The sequence below is a fragment of the Neoarius graeffei genome, chromosome 17 (genome assembly GCF_027579695.1).
Source record: "Neoarius graeffei isolate fNeoGra1 chromosome 17, fNeoGra1.pri, whole genome shotgun sequence".
Lineage (NCBI taxonomy): Eukaryota > Metazoa > Chordata > Actinopteri > Siluriformes > Ariidae > Neoarius > Neoarius graeffei.
Window position 1 is genome coordinate 9,675,172 of NC_083585.1, and position 23,043 is coordinate 9,698,214.

At 41.6% G+C, this 23,043-nt stretch overlaps 1 protein-coding gene across 2 annotated transcripts in view; it reads left to right on the forward strand.

The window, feature by feature from the left end:
• nxn (nucleoredoxin) overlaps positions 1-23,043 on the forward strand; it is a 202,645-nt gene that overhangs the window by 48,452 nt on the left and 131,150 nt on the right. Inside the window, exon 1 of one of the 2 annotated variants that reach the window (XM_060943685.1) lies at positions 15,882-15,952. The exons of the other annotated variant lie outside the window; for it this stretch is intronic. Within the exon in view, the coding sequence (XP_060799668.1) occupies positions 15,950-15,952 (3 nt within the window). The 5' untranslated portion in view covers positions 15,882-15,949. Of the gene's footprint in view, positions 1-15,881; positions 15,953-23,043 lie in introns of those variants that run through there. 2 annotated transcript variants of the gene reach the window in all.

Sequence of the window (23,043 nt, forward strand, 5' to 3'; positions counted from 1 at the left end):
GTTCACACACTTTTGCCACTCACAGATATGTAATATTGGATGATTTTCCTCAATAAATAAATGACCAAGTATAATATTTTTGTCTCATTTGTTTAACTGGGTTCTCTTTATCTACTTTTAGGACTTGTGTGAAAATCTGATGATGTTTTAGGTCATATTTATGCAGAAATATAGAAAATTCTAACGGGTTCACAAACTTTCAAGCACCACTGTAACTTAGATTACACGTTTTTCAGTTTTACTCAAATTAGGGTGGTGCAAAAATGAGTACACCCCACAACAAAAACTACTACATCTAGCACTTTGTATGGCCTCCATGATTTTTAATGACAGCACCAAGTCTTCTAGGCATGGAATGAACAAGTTGGCGACATTTCGCAACATCAATCTTTTTCCATTCTTCAACAATGACCTCTTTTAGTGACTGGATGCTGGATGGAGAGTGATGCTCAACTTGTCTCTTCAGAATTCCCCAAAGAAAATAGGTCATTTCCCGATCCCTCCCCGTCTCTCTCTCCCGCTCATTTCCTGTCCTGTCTCTACACTGTCCTATCCAATAAAGGTGAAAAAAGCCCAAAAAAATATTTAAAAAAAAAAGAAAGAAAGATGGAACTACAACCATCTCACAGAGACGTCCAGGTTGTCCATGGAAGTTAACACCTCGACAGGAGCGTCTTCTGATGAGAAGAAAATCAGCATGCAAGTTCAGTGCGATTATCTAAAGAAGTAGAAAGCCAAACTGGGGTGACTATTTCCCGTGAGACAATACGGCATACACTGCAGAGGAATGGCATGCATGGATGCCGTCCACGAAAGAAGCCTCTCCTAAAGCCCAGGCACAAAAAGCCCACCTAGAGTTTGCCAGGGCCCATGCTGACAAAGATGAAGACTACTGGGACTCTGTACTCTGGAGTGATGAGACCAAGATAAATGTTTTTGGAACTGATGGCTTCAAAACTGTATGGCGTCGCAAAGGTGAGGAATACAAAGAAAACTGCCTGGTGCCTACAGTGAAACATGGTGGTGGCAGTGTCCTTATGTGGGGCTGCATGAGTGCTGCTGGTGTCGGGGAGCTGCATTTCATTGATGGCATCATGAATTCACAGACGCATTGCTCTATACTGAAAGAGAAGATGCTACCATCACTCCGTGCCCTTGGTCGTCGTGCACTTTTCCAACATGACTAAACACAGATCTGTTGGATTTCTGAAGAAGAACAGCGTGAAAGTGATTCAGTGGCCAAGTATGTCTCCTGATCTGAACCCAATCGAACACCTGTGGGGAATTCTGAAGAGACAAGTTGAGCATCACTCTCCATCCAGCATCCAGTCACTAAACTTTTCTTCATTGTTGAAGAATGGAAAAAGATTGATGTTGCAAAATGTCGCCAACTTGTTCATTCCATGCCTAGAAGACTTGGTGCTGTCATTAAAAATCATGGAGGCCATACAAAGTACTAGATGTAGTAGTTTTTGTTGTGGGGTGTACTCATTTTTGCACCACCCTAATTTGAGTAAAACTGAAAAATGTGTAATCTAAGTTATATTATTAACCTTACTTTCCCATTATAAGTTAAACAGATGTTATATTAAACTTTGTCTTGTCAACATTTTGGAACTTGTTTGTGTTCATTGAGATATTGTTTAAAATGTTACTTTTCAAAGGGGGTGCACTCATTTACGCTCAGCACTGTGTGTGTAATATATCTCAAATCAAAAGGATTTTGATTATAATTGAAATGGGACGGTGCCTACCATCCCATAAGCCAGTGGGAAAAGTCTGGGAATGATGTCATCGATATACTCATGAGTGAAGATGTTGGGGAAGTGGGCTCCATGTGTTTCGTATGAAAAATGTGAGTTGAAAACAAGAAGATAAACTTCTTCATATCTTCACGCCATGTGTGAGATAGATATAAAACTTTTTTTTTTTAATGTATAGACACATTCACAAACAAAGTAAGCAAGTTAATCAAAACATTTCATCAGTATCCTCACGAGTGAAGATGTTGGTAAATGTTCCTCAGTGTCCCGGATATAGTTTGTGTGAAAAATACAAGTCAAGTCAAATCAAGTTTATTTGTATAGCGCTTTTAACAGTAAACATTGTCGCAAAGCAGCTTTACAGAATTTGAACGACTTAAAACATGAGCTAATTTTATCCCTAATCTATCCCCAATGAGCAAGCCTGTGGCGACGGTGGCAAGGAAAAACTCCCTCAGACGACATGAGGAAGAAACCTCGAGAGGAACCAGACTCAAAAGGGAACCCATCCTCATTTGGGCAACAACAGACAGCCTGACTATAACATTAACAGTTTTAACAGGTATAACCCTCAACTGTCCTCATGGGGCCGTCCTTCACAGGAGCGGTGCGATAAAACTCCGACCAGACACAGGGCACCAGGATGGATCAAGCAGGTCCGAGGGGCAGAAGAGGCCAGCAACTCAATCCCAGGATCAACATGTAACTCAGAGGGACAGATTGGGGGGGGGGGGGGGAAGAGAGAGAAAGAAAACACAGGTTGTTAGGTATGCCCTAAAAATGACAAGTATTAAATCTGTGTGGTAGGCTCGCAGAGACGAGAGTCTTTACATCAGGCATAACACACAACAATGGCATGTTAATATGGTAAAAAATATCATGACCTGCTCTGGCTGGATGCTTGATTGGGTGATGGGAGCACACTCCTCAGCAATGATGAGATGCAGATGGGACCCTTAGGGCTGGCCAGTTACATTTCACCGGGTCTGGGACATGCGACAGAATGTCTGACGGCCGATTCCCTGCAGGCTACGATAGCCAGTCGAGGTCTCCACCCTCTCCACCAAAAGATTTCCTGTTGACTCCATGTAACTCAGAGGGACAGATTTGGGGTGGGAGGGGAGGGAAAGAAAACACAGGTTGTTAGGTATGCCCAATGTCACCTGAATAAGTAGGAACAGTATACATATTGCACCGAGTACAAGCAGGGACTCCGGCAACTAACTATGACAGCATAACTAAAAGGAGAGAGCCAGAAGGTAACACAGGCATGAGGGAGCCCCGGGACATAAAGCAGCAGCCACTACACCATCAACAAACTCGAGTGAGCAAGCGAGTGGGGACTGACAGCATCCATACATCCCAGTTTACCAAAACACTCTGTCTGAGGACCCTCCAGATCTACACCTTTACCTCATAAACACTATTAACACAAGGCTTGACTAAACATAAATGTTTTCAGCCTAGACTTAAACACTGAGACTGTGTCTGATTCCTGAACACTACTTGGAAGGCTGTTTCATAACAGTGGGGCTTTGTAAGAAAAGGCTCCGCCCCCTGATGTAGCCTTCACTATACGAGGTACCAGCAGATAGCCTGCACCTTTTGATCTAAGTAGGCGTGGCGGGTCATAAAGGACCAGAAGTTCACTCAGGTACTACCAGGTAATACAAGTAGTGTATTCCCTGGAAAACACTCATTTCTATATAATAAAAATATTTAATATAAATGCGGAGGTGACTGTAGAATATCAAGCACTGATTGGTTGAGAGATTCAGACTATTTCTCGAGAATCACCTCGAGCGACTCGGCAAAATGGCGACTGATCGCTTCGTTACCGTAATTGAGGAAGAATTATAAATGATGAAAGAAAACGCTGCTCCTAAAAACACTAAAGATGCTCCGAAGTTTGGTTTAAAACTATTCAAAGGTGGGATTGGGATTTATTTTTACATGTTGATCCTGGGATTGAGATGCTGGCCTCTTCTGCCCCTCGGACCTGCTTGATCCATCCTGGTGCCCTGTGTCTGGTCGGAGTTTTATCGCACCGCTCCTGTGAAGGACGGCCCCATGAGGACAGTTGAGGGTTATACCTGTTAAAACTGTTAATATTATAGTCAGGCTGTCTGTTGTTGCCCAAATGAGGATGGGTTCCCTTCTGAGTCTGGTTCCTCTCGAGGTTTCTTCCTCATGTCGTCTGAGGGAGTTTTTCCTTGCCACCGTCGCCACAGGCTTGCTCATTGGGGATAGATTAGGGATAAAATTAGCTCATGTTTTAAGTCGTTCAAATTCTGTAAAGCTGCTTTGCGACAATGTTTATTGTTAAAAGCGCTATACAAATAAACTTGATTTGATTTATTTCATTGATTTTTCAAAACAACGTATTTTTTGTGACTGGGTGTAGATTAGTGACACAAGTCTGTGCTGCAAAGTTATTACATTTACATGCTGCTTTTGAAGATTGAAATAAATGATATATTTTTTTAAATGATACATTTTTTTTAAATAATCACCTGTGTATTTATACTGAAACAATTACAGTTGTGCTCATAAGTTTACATACCCTGGCAGAATCTATGGTTCTTTGACTATTTTTTAGAGAATACGAATGATAACACAAAAATATCTTTTCCACTCATGCTTAGTGGTTGGGTGAAACCATTTATTGTCAAACGACTGTGTTTTTTCTCTTTTTAAATCATAATGACAACAGAAACTACCCAAATGACCCTGATCAAAAGTTCACATACCCTGGTGATTTTGGCTTGATAACATGCACAGAAGTTGACACAAATGGGTTTGAATGGCTACTAAAGGCAACGTCCTCACCTGTGATCTGTTTGCTTGTAATCAGTGACTACGTTTACATGCACATCCAAATCGAGCTGCTGTCGGTAATCGAGCTGAAGGTCCCAGCAGGGTGCCAGAGAAATCCAATCCTACATGCACACAATGAAATCGGGCTATTGTGTGAGGTGCATTGTGCACCCGAGCCACAGGTGGTGCTACACGCCCCATCGTGTTGGTACACTTCCGGTTGTCGTCATGAAGAAGAGCTATTCAAGAGTGTAAACAAAGTTATCAGTTCCGTGTTCTCCATTGCACATTTTTCTCCCGTCCATGAATTTTAATATATTCAACTCCTTAAGCTGAATGAGCATGAACTCTGTCTCCTCATTGCTCCAGAAGTGCACGTTTCTGCTTGCCTGTGGCAGTGGGGGCGTGGTCAAGCGCCGGTCTGTGACAGGAGGGCGGAGCCAGGGAAGGTGAGTGGCAGAACGACGGTACACCTGACGGTAATTAACCTGTGTTTGTGTGTCTTCCCAGTAACCGCGCCCTATTTAAGGAGGCAGAGGGGAGAGCTCATCCCGGGACTAGAACACAGCGCGCGTGCTTCTCTCAAGAATAAAAGTAGGCTGTTAAACTGAAAAGTCTGACAATAAAAAGCCTATTAGTACCAGAAGCTTTGTCCTGCCGTCCTCTGTGCTCCACCCACACTTCAGAGAGCTCTACATCGCCATTTTCTCTTCTTCGTTTGTTCCTCCTGACCTCTTCTGCTGCTCGCTACTACTGTTGTCATGCCGACCGAGGCTGTTGTGTTTCCCGCTTGTGGTCTCGTCACTCATCACTTCCGGAAGTAGCTCGACAACTAGCTCAATAGGGTATACATGCACAAAGTAGCTCGGCAGAAATCGCATAAACTAGGTCGTGTAGCTCGATTCCGAGAAATCAAGTTCGGTTCAATTTCAGCCGAATTAAGGTGTATACATGGCATTTTGAACTTCGATTTCAGTCGAGCAACGGCAGAAATTCGATTCTCTCTATGTGCATGTAAACGTAGTGACTGTGTGTGCATAAAAGCTGAGTGAGTTTCTGGGATCCAGACAGACTCTTGCATCTTTCATCCAGCCACTGACGTTTCTGGATTCTGAGTCATGGGGAAAGCAAAAGAATCGTCAACGGATCTACGAGAAAAGGTAGCTGAACTGTATAAAACAGGAAAGGGATACAAAAAGATATCCACGGAATTGATAACGCCAGTCAGCAGTGTTCAAACTGTGATTAACAAATGGAAAATCAGGGGCTCTGTTAAAACCAGTCAAATGCCACAAAGTATCTCGCCTATAATACGCCAAACAGCACGGAGACAAGCCTCAAAACTTCTGGAACAAGGTAATTTGGAGTGATGAGACCAAAATTGAACTTTTTGGCCACAACCATAAACGTTACATTTGGAGAGGTTTCAACAAGGCCTGTGATGAAAGGAACACCATTCCTACTGTAAAGCACGGAGGTGGATCGCTGATGTTTTGGGGATGTGTGAGCTACAAAGGCACAGGAAACTTGGTCAAAGTTGAAGGAAAGATGAATGCAGCACGTTATCAGCAAATACTGGAGGCAAATTTGCACTCATCAGCCCGGAAGCTGCGCATGGGACGTACTTGGACGTTCCAACATGACAACGATCCAAAACACAAGGCCAAGTCGACCTGTCATTGGCTACAGCAGAACAAAGTGAAGGTTCTGGAGTGGCCATCTCAGTCTCCTGACCTCAATATCATCGAGCCACTCTGGGGAGATCTCAAACGTGCAGTTCATGCAAGACAGCCCAGGAATTTACAGGAACTGGAGGCTTTTTGCCAAGAAGAATGGGCAGCTTTACCATCTGAGAAAATAAAGAGCCTCATCCACAACGACCACAAAAGACTTCAGGCCGTCATTGATGCTAGAGGCGGCAATACACGGTATTAAGAACTGGGGTATGTAAACTTTTGATCAGGGTCATTTGGATGCTTTTTGTTGTCATTATGATTTAAAAATAGAAAACACAGTTGTTTATCAATAAATGGCTTCACCCAACCACTAGCCATGAGTGGGGAAAAAGTTTTTGTGTTATCATTCATTCATATTCTCTGAAAAAAGGCCAAGAAAGCAAAAATTCTGCCAGGGTATGTAAACTTATGAGCACAACTGTAGCAGTCTCAGGCTCCAATTTGTCCAGGTTATTATTCACCTACAGTGAATAATTGTTAATATCACATTCTTCCTCGATGATTGTACCTTTAAATCCTTTTGTTTAAAACCTTCGGCTTTTTTAAAAAAATTTTAAATAGAGTTAATATTGGACCAGCGAGATTGTAATAAATGATTTTGGGAAAAATTGAGTTATTTTTGTTGGCTTGTGTTTCAATAAGCTTTTAAAAGATCATCAGTATGAAGTATCTGTTCCTTGGCCTTTTCGTGTGCTATAGAACACTGATCAGTATATAATTACCGTCAAATAAAGTTGGGCCGCTGCCCTGTAACCGTCACCCTTACCGTGGAAAAACGGTTACAAACGCATGAAAAACCCCACTTATTACTTTCCCTCTTAAATCTGAACGGCTCTGATTGTTAAGTGATACAATTTCCTAAAAATGCAACCAAATATGAGTTACGCTGCCAAATAAAACAGCATGTTTCGGCGCCCACGTTGCACACGCATCAGGGGAGGCATTCTTTTTCTGTAATGTCATCAGTAATAAATATTTCAGCACGCAGTCATAGACTGTTTGACGCCTAAATTGACCATAAATTTTTGCCGTGTTTGAACAGGAAATATATAACAAACCTTGACTTGTATTTATGTTTAATTTAAATATATGGCGACATCCTTCTCAGGGTGCAGAGACGGTCCAGGGCGTGAGATGGGAGAATTTACCCCAGATGGGATACCAGTCCATCTCCGAACACCATTAACACACACTTTCACACCGGCGTATATTTGTACTGGACTGGACGCTTTCTGTAAAGGCGTGAATGAGCGGATGGGTTCACCGTCTCACCGACACGGAGTTTGTGCTCATTGATTTGCATTTTGATTGCGTGTGTAATGGAGTTAGCGGTCGAAGGCTAAGGTGTGTGTGTGTGTGTGAGAGAGAGAGAGGCAGAGATGGGGAGAGCGAGGGAATTGGGGCAGAGTTCTAGAATGCTGTGTGTGTGCGTGAGGAATCAAAGCCATTCCCCTCCTGTGGCCTCCTTCATTCTGCCTCCATTTTCTTCTTGCCCCCTTTTTTTTTGGTTTACAGCTGAAAAGCTCAGCCAAACTAAATATCTGGCTTGGCCTCAAAACATGGAATATTTAACTGGAGAAGAGCAACGCGCTCTCTACTCGTTTGGTCTGAAGGCTTTTCTGCCTTTTGTGGCCTGCGTTGTTGTGGAAACCTTCGCCCCACGCTGCCATCGTGCTGCAGTTGTAAACTGCTTTCTGGTGTTTGGACATCACTGGACTGAATGATATTTATGATGTTAAACACTGAAATCACAACTGTTACTCAGGGAATGAGAAGCAAAATCGATTTATTTGTTTAGCATGTTCATAAAAAAGTCAGGGTTATTCTGCTACATAGTAGACCTGCATTATTACTCTTTATAGCAGGGGTGGGCAGTTATTTTTTCCATGGGGCCACATGAGAAACAGAAAATTTAATGGAGGGCCGGACCAAAAGGCTGAACTAAATTCTGCATAATATTAATTGTATTTCTTTATATAAAGCAGTAAATAACATTGTTTTTACAAGCTGCTAAGACTGGTAAGAGTATGGGGAAAAAACGAGGTTGCCTTACAAAAAATGTCATTTATTCAATCAAATTTCCCAAAACAATGGTTAACAAAATGAACGTTTGTACCTTTTTTTTCAGTCACATTCACCCCAAAACACAACGGGCAATTCCATGTAAATGTCAACCTCACCATGCAAAAATAAAGCAACATGTAATCAGTGTTGGGCACGTTACTTTCAAAAAGTAATTAGTTATAGTTACTAGTTAATTTTCCCAAAAAGTAACTGAGTTAGTAACGGAGTTACTTTGTCATAAAAGTAACTAATTACCAGGGAAAGTAATTATTCCGTTACATTTTGTTCCCCCTCAAAAAAAAATCAAATTCAATTAGTGTAATCATAATAAAAGTGAATGTTAAATGTGTTTAATGACTGAAATGGACACTTAACAGAACCAATTAGTAACGTTATCTACACTATATTCATATTTTTGTGGGACAATGTGAGAAGACATCTATCAAATGTAATATATTTTTGTAGTTATTAAAATTATGTTACCAATTACTGGCCACTGACGAGGACAAACGCTTTGTTCCTCGACATAATGTGCATTGCACGTAAACACTCTTGCCTTTTATTTCAAGTAATGAAAAGTCCTGGCTGTATTTCCAGTGTGGAAGCGCAGTGCTGGGCTGACCGCTCGCCATCGCTGGCTCTTCCGATTGAAAGAGCGCGCAGTAGTGCAGTAGGCGTGGCCTACCTACGTCTGTTGTCCAAATCTACTCTGATTGGCTTACTGTGCCGTTGTCTCGCGTCTCCCCGCCCCACACTAAAGCAGAGGAAAGAAAGGCTGAGCGAGCAGCGTGCCAGATGAGAACAGCTTTAATAAAGTAACGCATAGTATTTTATTGTAAGTAACGGGAACGGCGTTATAACGATGTAAAAAGTAATTAGTTAGATTACTCGTTACTAAAAAAAGTAACGCCGTTAGTAACGCCGTTTATTTCTAACGCCGTTATTCCCATCACTGCATGTAATGCATCAAAACCACTCCCAGAGATCTCACCTAGGCCTGTATTTTACAGATGTGAATAAGTTGAACCAATTTGTAACCAACCTAATATGTCACTGTCAGTCTTTCTTTCTTATAATGTAAAACCCAAGCTAAAACCAACTTTGATCATGTACAATTCTATATTATTGCCACAAGCCACAGAAATGTATGCTAAAATCCACAAAACAGCAAAACAACAGTCATCCTAAATATTATTTAAGAACTTTGATAGTTTTAGCTGATATTTAGAGAGTTTTTCAAAGGGTTATGGTGGTTAAATTGCTGATTTTTCTAAACATACGCCATGTCTATTTCAGACGCGTCACATCCATAACGCTGACTTTTCCTTCCGGAACTCTGCATGAAATACAAAATATTTTAAACAAAGATTTTTTAATATTCACCTTGGACCCCTCTATCAAATGGATATCTCCATTTCGACATTAGGTTTACAATTTCACAGAGTTTGATAAAAATGTACAGTCACCCAAGAAAAGTGATACTTTTTCTGTCACATCCATAACGCATCTTTTATTGGCGTTTTCTGGCATGCCCTAGATGTACTATGGGAATTGTTCTTGTTCTATCACTTCTCCAGTATGGTACAGCCTTAAAATATGCAACACCTGTTTAAATACTGGGAGACAATAAAACATGCACTGGGTCATTTGTTGCCATTTTGAGTTCAAGTGTCACGTCCATAACGCTGGAATTGCTCAATAAAGACATCACAATATTGTCTTTCTACTCCAAATATCAAGCAAGATGCATCATACACTAAGTAACTTTAAAAACGCACATTGATAAAACTTGCTGAATTCGTGCTGAGTTTATCTCAAGAAGAAAAGAAATACATCACAATGGAAAAATAACTTCGTTCCGCCCGAATAAGTTCCAAATCTGTGCTCAAATCAGAATTTAAGGGAGTTGTACTCAATAACGTACAATATGACTCGGGTAGTCAATGACATGGACAGGCTTTAATTTTCAAACAAATTTTGCATACACTGTACACACACAATCTTGCCTATAAATACCCGGGGGAAATGATGGGAAAATTGTCATTATTGAAGATGCCACGCCTAAGCCAAAATCAATGTGAACAGGCCATCGGGATGTTGCGTGCCGGAAGTACACAGACAGAGGTCGCCCGGCACTTCGGTGTTCACCGTTCGACCATTTCCCGTTTGAGTCAGCGTTACAGACAGACAGGGAGCACCAGGGATCGTCCACGCCCTGGTCAGCCTCGAGTCACGACGCCAGTTCAGGATCAGCACATCAGGCTAGCTCACCTCCGTGACAGATTCCTAAGGTCTATGCCACGAAGAGTGAACGCCTTGTTGCAAGCAAACGGAGGTCATACACGATACTGAACCTGTAATTTCGTGAACATGGACCAACTGTCACTTTGAATTTTTTTATTGTGAATTAATTCTTGAGTTTGACAATAAATGTCCTTTATCGATGTTTCAAGATGTGTGTGCATTACATACAATATCATAAATTTCAAATATATGCATGGATCTAAAGTGATATCATGTTGAATTCCATTGTGCGTTTTTAAAGTTACTTAGTATATTATAATAATGATGCCCACATTTGTAGTCTAATCACCTCATTTGGTGTTTTTTATTTGTTCAGTGAGAGAAATCTCGTCTCTGTTGGTCTTTAACGAGTGCATCAGAGTCAGGGTGAATGTCTGAGGTGGAGATGTGAAGCACAGCTGACAGATGATCATCAGTCCATTCGGTGTAGGAATCAGATCTACAGATCGGCTCGGGCTCCGGCGCCTGCTGGTGACGTCACACTATGTGATTGGCTGGACCGTTTGAAGGATGACGTACAAGTTTGTGGTTGGTCTGGACAAATTACGGAAGTAGTTATTGCGGGATTAGGTTTCGTGGGATTTCATGTCGCGTGCATTGCGTTTTTGTTGAACACAACTTCAAAATAAAAGCAATGCACATTCAGTCCATGCATGAGGTAAAATTAGAAAATACGTTTATTTTGTAATTTCTAATTAACCTTACGCGGGCCGGTCAGAATGAACCAAAGGGCCGGATGCGGCCCGCCGGCCGGAAAATGCCCAGGTCTGCTCTATACCTTCATGTCATTGAATTAAAAAAATAAAGCTTTTTTTTAATGCTCCCTGGGATCGAGTGTGTCTTATAGATGCTACACATAATCACAAGTGAACTCCGACTAATCACCCAGTAAGACAGGTTGGACTAGAAGGTCACTGCTTATACCGCCGCCAATCCACATATTCTCAACATCAGGTCACTTGAACCTCAGATAATACTAAAGCTGTCCACCAAACTTCTTCAAAATCCATTCACTACTTTGAGTTACGTTGGGAACAAATCAACAAACACATAAATGGAGGCGAAAATATAACTTCCTGCAACAAACATATATTATTATTATTATTATTATTATTATTATTAATACAGTGGTTAGCGATTAAAACACTGTTATGCTGTTTTCACTTTACACGTATTAAGGCGTGATGTGAAGGGCGGCACGGTGGTGTAGTGGTTAGCGCCGTCACCTCACAGCAAGAAGGTCTGGGTTCGAGCCCAGCGGCTGACGAGGGCCTTTCTGTGTGGAGTTTGCATGTTCTCCCCGTGTCCGCGTGGGTTTCCTTCGGGTGCTCCGGTTTCCCCCACAGTCCAAAGGCATGCAGGTTAGGTTAACATGGGGTGGCCTCAGGTGTGTGTGTGTGCTCACTGCTTCAGATGGGTTAAATGTGAGGAAAAAGAGGAATTTCAAATAAAGGCTGCTGCTTCTGAATAAACAGTGTGAATGTGCACAAAAGTTGTTGATGAATTTACACAGCATTAATTTTCATATCTATATGTGGCACGGTGGCTGTCGCCTCACAGCAAGAAGGTCCGGGTTCGAGCCCCGTGGCCGGCGAGGGTCTTTCTGTGTGGAGTTTGCATGTTCTCCGCGTGTCCGCGTGGGTTTCCTCCGGGTGCTCCAGTTTCCCCCACAGTCCAAAGACATGCAGGTTAGGTTAACTGGTGACTCTAAATTGAGCGTAGGTGTGAATGTGAGTGTGAATGGTTGTCTGTGTCTATGTGTCAGCCCTGTGATGACCTGGCGACTTGTCCAGGGTGTACCCCGCCTCTCGCCCGTAGTCAGCTGGGATAGGCTCCAGCTCGCCTGCGACCCTGTAGAACAGGATAAAGCGGCTAGAGATAATGAGATGAGACGAGATGTGACACGGTTATGTGAGCTTTGATGTGAGGACATGAAGAACGCTCCTGCTGTTGGCAGCTTCAAATCTAGATTGAAGACCAAGCTGTTCTCAGATGCTTTCTGCTAACTTTAAACTTTACTTAACTTTTATTCTGTTTTATTCTGCTGTTTTTTACTGAACTTTTACTTCATTTTATTACTTTATTTCTACTATTGTTTAATTCTTATTTTTTTTCTCTCTTCTTCCCCATTTATTTTATGTAATTTTGTTTTCTATTGTTTACTGTTTTGCCTTTACCTCTGTAAAGCACACTGAACTGCCACTGTGTATGAAATGCGCTATAGAAATAAACTTGCCTTGCCTTGCATTCCACAGAATCACATGACCATGCAGTCGGCAAGTGGTGGTGGTGATGCTGGTGCTTTTGGCGCATTCATGTGCTATGGGAATTATGGTAAATACCAAACGCCGACATGGAAAGCACACATGAACGCTCCCTCTTGTGGTATTTTCCACTGGGCAACTCGTAGAAAATTTTGATACACGAGTTGCCGAGATGAGATGAACTTTAACCTTTTCAACATGGCGGCGAGCGGTACAAGACTAGCTTATGAACCAAGAAAGAAGTGGTTTTCACCTACGGAAAGCTGACTCTCACCTTTTAAACGAGTCATGTTATGTATATTATATTATTATAATATGTATATTATAGCCTAATACAAAATATTCTGTGGCTGTCCAAAGAACGCCAACAATGATCTAGATACTGGCTACTCTCATTGTGGCTACAGCCAAATTTCCAAAAACTGCGTGGCATTCAATGTGTTAAGAAAATCTCTACTTGTCATGATCAGGAAATATTCAGCATTTTTTGACTTTTGATAACTCATATTCCTGCTGCAGCTGATGAACAAGGCAATCTATAATTGTTTTAGCCAAATAACAGGCCTGATTCTGAATCTGGTCCACCATCTTTAATTTGTCAACAACAACAAAAGCATGTGAACACAACACACTGGTAAATACCACTTCCCAACTGGAAAACATCATCTTCCCATAGCACATGAACGCAGCATTATTCTATGACAAAAAAAGGGGCGGGGCAGGGTGTGTGTGGGGGGGTGATTTGGGTACATCCTCTCCTGATGTAGGGGAGAATGCAGGGAGTTTCACTGCTCGGTTCAGGAGGTTCTCAGACTGATATCAAGCTTCGCCACATCACAAAGTAGGTCACAGACTGTGTATATATACACACACACACACACACACACACACCAAAAAAAAAAACCCCACCCCGTTTTCATTGCCAAGCTCCTCTTCTGTTTTTGCCCCAGTTTTTAAAGTCGTTATCTTTATTGTTTTTGTTGCTCTCGTCAAACAGCGCTGGGTTTTGAGACGGAAAATGAACGCGGGACTCGACCAAGCCTGCAGCAGCGTGACGACGTTTCCGCAACTTGCGCCCTGATAGGCTGAATGTGTTCCTCTCATGGGTGACATGTTGGGAAAAACTGCACGTGTTGCGGAAAACAAATGTCACTTTTCCGCACACGGACATTCATCTCTGATGTGAAAGTGTTAGTCGTTCAAAAATTATATAGTCGGAGAAAAAAATTGTAACAGGTCACGCTGTATGGGTAATAATGGAGACAGAAATAAAACAAAGTGCAAATATAAATCTGTTTAAAAAAAAAGGTACAAAAAATATTTTTAAACAAGTATATAGAAGAGGAAGTGTGTTAACGGAGGATGACGAGGGATAAATAGAATAGGGTTGATTTGTTATATTAGAACTAACTTAGTATATGGTATATATGGTATATACTTATTTACGGGGATAGTTTATATATTCATATTTACAGGGATAGGTATGTAGTAGATATTTGTTTTTGTAATTATATATTTATATAGATATTTATGAAGTGTGTGTATATGGATATGGTATGTAGTATAAATTTATTTTTGTAATTATATATTTATATAGATATTCATGAAGTGTATATGGTATATATTTTTATAGGTGTATTAATGTAGTTTGGATTTCGGGGTAGTTAAAAAGGGGTGGGAAATTAAAAAAAAGTATTGTACTTCTTCCCACTCCTTTTTCAAACAACGTGCAGTGTTTGTAATGTCTTGGCTCTTTATGTTATTTTATTTATTCTTTTTTTTTGTCACTTTCTCGTTGTCTTTCTTTTATACGTACAAATAGTTAAATTTTTTTATACATGTTCGAAATAAATTAATTCATTCATAATATTATTATTATTATTATTTCAGAGTCTCAATGCTCTATCAATAAAAATATGAACAAATAATAAATGAACAATAAAAGCATCTGTATATTAGTGTTTATTAAAAATTATGAAAACAAATTAACCAAAATGAAGATTAGTGTTCAAATCGTAAGAAAGACGTTCAGAATTAATCCCATTACTTTTTGAACAATGTTTTTAGACCAGTCTTGAAAGTTTCATATGAACTTAACTATTCGTATGATGCAGAACATTTTTTTTTTTTAAAGATATTTTTTGGGCTTTTTTCACCTTTATTGGATAGGACAGTGTAGAGACAGGAAATGAGTGGGAGAGAGAGATGGGGAGGGATCGGGAAATGACCTCGGGTCGGAATCGAACCCGGGTCCCCAGATTTATGGTATGGCGCCTTATCCACCTGAGCCACGACGCCCCCGCAGAACATTTTTTTTAAATATGTATTTTTTTCATCTGTTAATCTGGACTGCTGTCGTACTCCAGGTCCAGTTTCGATGGTCTCCTGGGTCCACGTCCAGGCCGCGGTCTGCCGCCTGATGACCCCCTGGTCTCTGGTGGAACTGTCGTGTTCTCCTCCCCCCCGTAGGTTTCCTCCGGCTGTGATGTAATCGGGGAATTTCAGCCGTGTGGTTTTGCTTTCCAGGCTTACACAGCTGGTGTTCTTTTCCTTCTCTCTTCCTGCCCAGCGTCGACTTTCCGCAGCGATCCTCAGGAGCGGTTTTGGCCTTGACTGGCGATCTGCTTGTCCTGAAACAGTTGTTGTTGTTGTTGCTGAGATGCCATTGCCTCATAGCTTGAAGTTCTCAAGGTGCCCATGGGAAATTAAGATCAGAGGAGGCAGGCTGAGGCAATCTCATGTCTCAATCTTTGTGTGCGTCCATAAAGACGCTGAGGGGGGGAAAGTTTTCTGAGGCTGCGTTCTCTGACTTTGGTCTAACTCAGCAATCCAATTATACAGCAGGAATGCAGCATTCACCCTTTAAATGAACATTCTCTCACATTCACGGTTGGGATCCTTGGATAAAATATGGCTTGTGTGTGTGTGATGCCTCGTTTCCGTGCTCTGGAGCTGTGTTTTATTCTGAAGGGTTTTCCGAGACCCCGGGCCCCCTGGTGGGATGGTGAGTGAAACCTGCAGCTCATGGTTCGTGAGCCTCCTTTCAGTCAGAACACTGGGTTTGAGGTTTAAACTTGGTGGTGGAGTTTTGGGTTTTGGGCACAGGGCGTTGTGGTTTGAGTTGGCGTTGTGTGAATACGGAGCTGGAGACAGATGATGAGACACAGAGGTACAGCAAAGTAGAGAAGATGTTATTCTTGAGCATTTTTTTTTTCACCGTTTCTGACCAGACAGATTATTTTGTTGTTTTTTCTTTTTCTGTAGTGATGAGGGACGGTCGGTTTTCGCTTCCCTTCAGTCTGAGCAGCTTTCTGAAGGCCTCGGCAGTTTGAAACGTTAAATGGCATTAAAGTTGAACAGTCTGCAGGGGAAAGTCAGGGGCAGTGAGAACAGCTGCTGAAGTGTGAAGACGACCGAGATTTAATGCGAGGGTGAAACGGGGGTGAAAGCAAAGACACGGGTTTTGTCTCTCGTCTCCGTTCTCATTTGACTGCGTCTCTCAAGCCCTTCATCAGAGACACAAAGGAGGGAAGGGAAAAGCCGCCTCACACTTCCTCTAATCACATGCTCTCTTTTTTTCTCCCTTTCTTTACCTCTGACAAAATGTCACGACGTCTAATTTTACACATTTAGTTATAATTTTCTGCGACTGCTTTATTCGTCCCGCATTAATTTTACATGTGGAACCCCATCCTCTGCAGCTGCTCCTCCCAGATTAGATTACTGGATCTGCCATACTTGTGGTTTTTTATTTTTTTGTCTCCACCCACAAGAAATTTATCTTCTGTTTTAATCTCGGAAAATTCCTCTGTAACATATATATCCAACGGTTTAATTTAATACGTTAGAAACAAAGCAGCATTTTGAGCAGCAGGTCAGCTATATTTTTCCCCCCAGTAAAGTGCGAGTTATTTGATCTGTAGCAAAGTGCTGAAAAATATCACATTTATCATGTTATAATATCAATATCGTGTTAAATTACATCACAATCCACTTTTCGGATACATTACTAGTTTCTACGGTATTTTAATAACGGTTGTAAAAGATTGTTCAGAATGTACTTTCCCTCTGTTTCTCTGTTCAGTCATTTTCACCGACCCAAACTGAAAGTGTTACCGAACACTGCACTGTCCTGGGGTGTTCAAGTACCGTGGTATTGTAATATTTTTGCTTGATACCATAAATGAAGAGTTTGGATCTGAGGGCGTATTCACACCTACATTGTTTGGTCCGGACCAAACGAACCAAATTTCCCTTGGTCCGGACCTTTTGGGTTGGTCTGAATACAAACCACCGAACTCTGGTCCGGACCAAACAAGCGGACCGAGACCGAGCTGCAAGGTCGGACTCGGTCCGGACCAAAGGAACCCTGGTGCGGACCTTTTGGAGGTGTGAAAGCAGACCGGACCTAATCCGACAGTTTTGCTTTTTTGTACCTCGGGAGCTTCCGTCGTTTGTCGAGCATTATGGGAAACAGAGTCTTGACACTCCACCGCAAAGTGCAAACACTGTTTCGGTTGTCAAGGGTCGTTCAGTCACCAGTGGTAGGCGAGTACAAAAAATGAGTAGGGGGCAAACGTGGGCCGAGGAAGAAACGCGTACCCTTGTGGATATATGGGCAGATGTCCACATATCTGAGCTTTTGGAGAGAACACACAAAAATGCCGACGTGTTTGCTGTATTCAGTGAGAAAATGAAGGAGAAGGGGTTCACGCGCTCCCCAGAACAATGTCGGCTAAAAGTGAAGAAACTCCGTCAGACCTACATTAAAATCAGGGACATTCTTTCAAAAAGTGGCGGTACTAGCGACGCAAAACAGAAATTCATCTATTGCATGAAGAGCCAGAACTGTCACAACACGATGTGTGCTCATCAGCGCTATCCTCCGTAGCCGCCTTGCCCTTTGCCGTCGTCGTTGATAAATTACTTGTACAACAGCATAGTAATCGCACAATTGTGAAAACTGGAAAAACATATAGCTTTGATGACATTAAAAAGAATAACAGCACGGAAAGCCTCCATGACTACTTTTGAACTTAACGCTTTGTGCGCGTGTCGTCTCTGACCAATAGCTGAACGGCCTCAGGGCGCGTGGCTTTGTTGACAGGTTTTGGTCCGCTTACTAAAATGTACAGTGTGAAAGCGAATCGCACCAAATTGAAAAGATAAAAAAAACATTTGGTTCGGACCAAAGCAAGTGAACTATCGAACTATCCTGGTCTGAATACACCCTAAAACACAATAAATTCATGGTACTAAACTTGAGGAAAAAATCATTTTCTTTACCAAAACACTGGCAGCATGAAAACCACCATGTTGTGTTTGAAGCCTTCAAGGCTTATTATCAAAATTCTGTTTATCTCATTTTATTAAATATCGGAATGCACGTTTGATCGCTGTTTTGTCGCTGCTATAGCGAGTTCTGAGTGTTTGAAATATGCTCTGTAATATATCAGTCCATATGTCAAAGCAACGGCCGTAAACGAGATGCGTCGAGACCTGTGCGAGACATCGTAGGACGGAAGTAAAACGTACAGCGGAAATCAAAGTGACCGACATCCGCCAACATCGTCAAAAGACGCGCGCGCCCTCTTTCGAATGCTGATGTAATCAAGCCAGAAGTTTTCCCGTGTCCAAAATTGCTCCCTACTCACTGTATAGGGCACTATATACCGTAGTGTGAACTCCATTTTGTAGCGCTATCCGAAACTTTAGTGAGGATTATGTGGGAAATTCGCCCAGTATAGTATGGATCTATCACAAAAACACATGCATGTATTTATTATTTTGAAAAAACACCCAGCCGTCTGATCTGGCACGTTTTAATGGTGCGACAGTAATGATGTAAATACCAGCGCGACGGACTCGTCCTTATCCTATCGTCTTTCCAACTCTTCTCTACTCCACGTTGGTTCGAAGTGGTATGGAATAATCTCCATCACCGATGAAGCTGGCAAATCTCGAAATTAGTCTAAATTGGAATGATACGGCGATCTGGCCGCTGTGTAAACAGTTTTCAAAATGGCGGCGCCGACACTTCACGTTTGAAGTCTCGCACAAGTCTCGTGAAGATCGCGCGGATAAGCGACGCCTGCCACGGACCAAACGAACCACATTCAACATGGCTAAAAACCGAAAAGGCCGATAAGTGTAATATAATACGCCAATACGAATCGCGGTATAAGGTTAATAAAACCGAAAACGTAATTGAGTAACACGTTAATTAAGAAATAAAGCAAGTTTAAAAATGACTTCAGTTCTCCTTTAATAAGACACGATGAGGTCATAATGAGAGATCGATAAGATTACGTCATTGTAGTTATACAACGAAACTTTGGTGGCACGCCGAGAAAACGACAGCAATAAAAACACTACAAATAAAATACAGGATGAAGTGGGGGAGGGGAGGGGATTGCGGTGAAGGCAGATCGTAATAATTGTATTTACAGTCCTGAATGTAAAGTAATAACATTAAAACTGCAGATCTAGATTTTAATTTTTAAAATTTTATTTAAAATTTTTTTTTTTCCAAAATGCAATATATCCATGACATGTTTTTCCCAAAATGTGATAAAAACGTGTGAGAGAGAGAGAGAGAGAGAGAGGGAGAGAGAGAGAGAGAGAGAGAGAGAGAGAGAGATGTGACTAGAAACAAGAAGTGGATCTACAGTCGTGGCCAAAAGTTGTGAGACTTTTATCACAATTTTTGGGCTTTTGTTTGTCCACCCGCTTTTTGAGGATTGACCACAGGTTCTCGCTGGGATTAAGATCTGGGGAGTTTCCTGACCATGAACCCAAAATTTCAATGTTTTGTTCCCCGAGCTACTTGGTTATCACTTTTGTCTTGTGACACGGTGTATGGAATCACCGAAATGTATTTGTGCTGTCAATCACACAGCAGCTCTTTCCTATCTTCGATCTGTTTTTCGTGTTTTCATGACTTTAGCGCTGTGTTACTTCCATCTACGGTGAAGTCATGTGCGTTCCCGCTATTGTACACGAAGAGATTACGCAGCATGATGAGATCATAGCCTAATCATGGTTTATTTTATATTTCACTGATTCAAATCATAAATTTGTATCGCAGTTTATCGCCACACAATATATCGTTACGTTCCCCCCTGATTCTTCTCCAAACGGAAGGCACTACCGTCATGCATTCCTGGTTGCATGTGATGATCTGAGCAGTGTGGGTTTGTTGTTGGTTACCGTTTCTGCAGCTTACCGTTTTTAAGTATAACTGCTTTAGTTTCAGTGTTTCTCCTGAACCAGAGCAGAACATCTTGTTTTCCATAAAAAAACCCCTCTGTGGGTGGTTAATTGAGTGAGCATAAAGCCAAAAACTCTTAACCCTATTCACACGCCGTTGGTTCGCATGTTGAGAAAAGGATCGTCCAGACCCTCTGGGCTCGTTCTCACACGGCACGGCGGGGCTCTTCTGTCTCAACTGGCCTGCTGGTGGCTTCCTGCTGTTCTGTGGAGTTGATGGTCCTTGAGCAGCGCTACTCCACACACACTTTCTCAGGACATAACAATAGCCTCCTCAGTCCTGGCCCCAAGTAATCCCCCCCCCTCATACTCGCTTTACACTCTGTGTGTGTGTGTGTGTGTGTGTGTGTGTGTGTGTGTGTTCAGGCCTGTGTTTGCTCACCGCACGAGGCTGCAGCAGCTTCAGGCTCTGTGTTGTGTCCAGGATGCAAACAGCACATCTTTCAACATAGTATACCATTATTTTTTAAAACTGTATCTCATTATTAAGCTGTTACACATCTCATCATTTCTACTGAGACTGTAGAACGTACAAGATTATCAGTAACCAGGTGACACGAATAAACTCCACATGATTGAATAGTAGGTTATGATAACGCTGTTTTCTTGCTCGAGTGGATTCAAGTGCTTCAAAATGGCCGCTTTGACTTTTACAGGGTTCCACGAGTTCATGTTCGGAGTTGAAACCTTGGCAGTACCCGAGTGGATTTGAGTTATTCATCATAAGACGCGTCAGTGTCAACCGAATTCCACTAACATAACATCTGGCATGCTTACTGTCTGGCAAACGGCATACAGAATAAGAAATGGGGCGTGTGTGGGTGGGGGGTGTTTCGTTTTGTTTTTTTTTTTTCCCAGGGCATGCTGTGCCTGATGTAAGCTGCATGTCCTGCTGCTGCTGATAAGATTCCAGAAACATAAGATTCTCTGATAACCATCTGGACAGAAGGAGGGGTGTTTTGTTTTTGTTTTTTCCCCCAGGGAAGGAGAGAAGACTGTTAAGATTAACACCATGTTGGGGAAAGTCTGCGTTTTTCTGCTCTCACTACCCTGACTGCTTCCTCTCCGTTTTTTTCCTTTTCACCCTGAATGGTCTATAAACGTGCACATCTTCACTCCGAGGAGCAGAACGACGTTAATACTGTACTACGCTACTGTGTTAATTGTCTCTTAAAACAACCTAATCAAATAATTCACATCAGTAATGGCTGCAGGTGATGAGACGTAACCGAACATATTCCAGTCTTCAAGTGTTTTATGTTCCAGATCAACTCGGATGAAGACCGTGTGGTTTAAAGATCACCGACGTTGCCAGTGTTCTTCTCTTACGTCCTGTTTGTTTTCTCACTGGTTTCGTCTGATATCGTCTTGTTCATTTTGCCTGTGAGAGTTTAAAATCTCGAAACTCACGCTGGCAAACGGTTCCAAAACATCCTTGCGGCACGTGCTGATCACCCGGAGCAAAAACGTGCGTGGACGTGACCTTATGAAGCATTGCATTCAACTGGTTAACTAATAAGTTTCAGATTTGCTTACTTTATTTTCCAAAAGTAATCTTCCTTGTCTAGTTGCCCAGTGTGGCTAATTTTGCATGATGGATTCTTTTGTCTGCAGTGATGCACAAAAAATTGCCCACGATAATCGCTGGCGCCCTGCCTTCTGGAACACGAGCTGGAACACAGTGTACCACATTCTGTATTGTTGAAAACTGGGGGAAAAACAATGGTTTGTGCTCGGGAGCATTTTTGTCCCTCTGCATCTCCACATTTAAACATGTCCGAGCTTTCAAAGGCTGGTATTTATATTTTATATAGTAGTATTGTTTTGGTAACGAAGTATTTATTGAAAAGGAGTCAAATTTTCTGAGTTATGAGCCATTTAAAAAAAAAAAAAAAAATCAGCTCATATACCATCAGTAGAGAAAAACAAAATGGCAGAGCGTGTTGCTAAACCAACCGAGAATGAAATAAAAACTCCACAATTTTTAAGAAGCAACAAAATATGGAATAAAAGTATTTGACGGTAAGAACGTATTTTTTTTAAATGAATTTTTCAAGAATTATTATTGCGTTTTTCACAAATTGCTCCTGTCATTTCGCCAGTTTTACATTCTAAGCGGAAATGATTTTGTTGGACGTTTTGTATAAAGTTTTTTTTAAATCGAATTTGCATAAAAATAAAAATGCTCTGTTTCTCAAAATCCAGTGAATGTGGATTGAATAAAACAGTTTTTCCACTCGATCTCGGTGCTACGCGCCTCGCCGGCGATCAGCTCATGTACGACTCGATTTCGTGGAATAACTGTAGATTATTCCCCTGGAAAGATCAAGTCTTAATCAGTATACAGACAAAATATGAAATTGTTTTTTTTTTCAACCAAACTATATATTTATCAAGGGATCAAATCTGCCTTGTTTCATGACCGATGGAAATGTAAAATGGAGGAACGCTTCTTATAATACAATCACAAAACTGTATCGGAGAACAAATATGTATTTTATGTCTAAATGTCCGATTTATCTGTATTCTGTTATCCCCCGTTCTTGGTGAACGAGTATGGACTTGTAGAGCAGATGAGTAGATCAGTAGTTTGTTGACATCAGCCACTATATCTGGCTCACAAACAGAAGCACAAAGAGTTGTGTAATTCTTCTAAAGGGAGCGTCGATATTAATACACCTAATATTAACAGACTTCCATCTGACATGGAAAAAGAAACTCAGCAAATTGTTCCAACTCTTCATGTAGACAGGGGCGCAGATACGTTTTTTGAACTGGGGGGACAAAGCTGCCAGCAAACCAACCCCACCCCCACCCCCTACGACA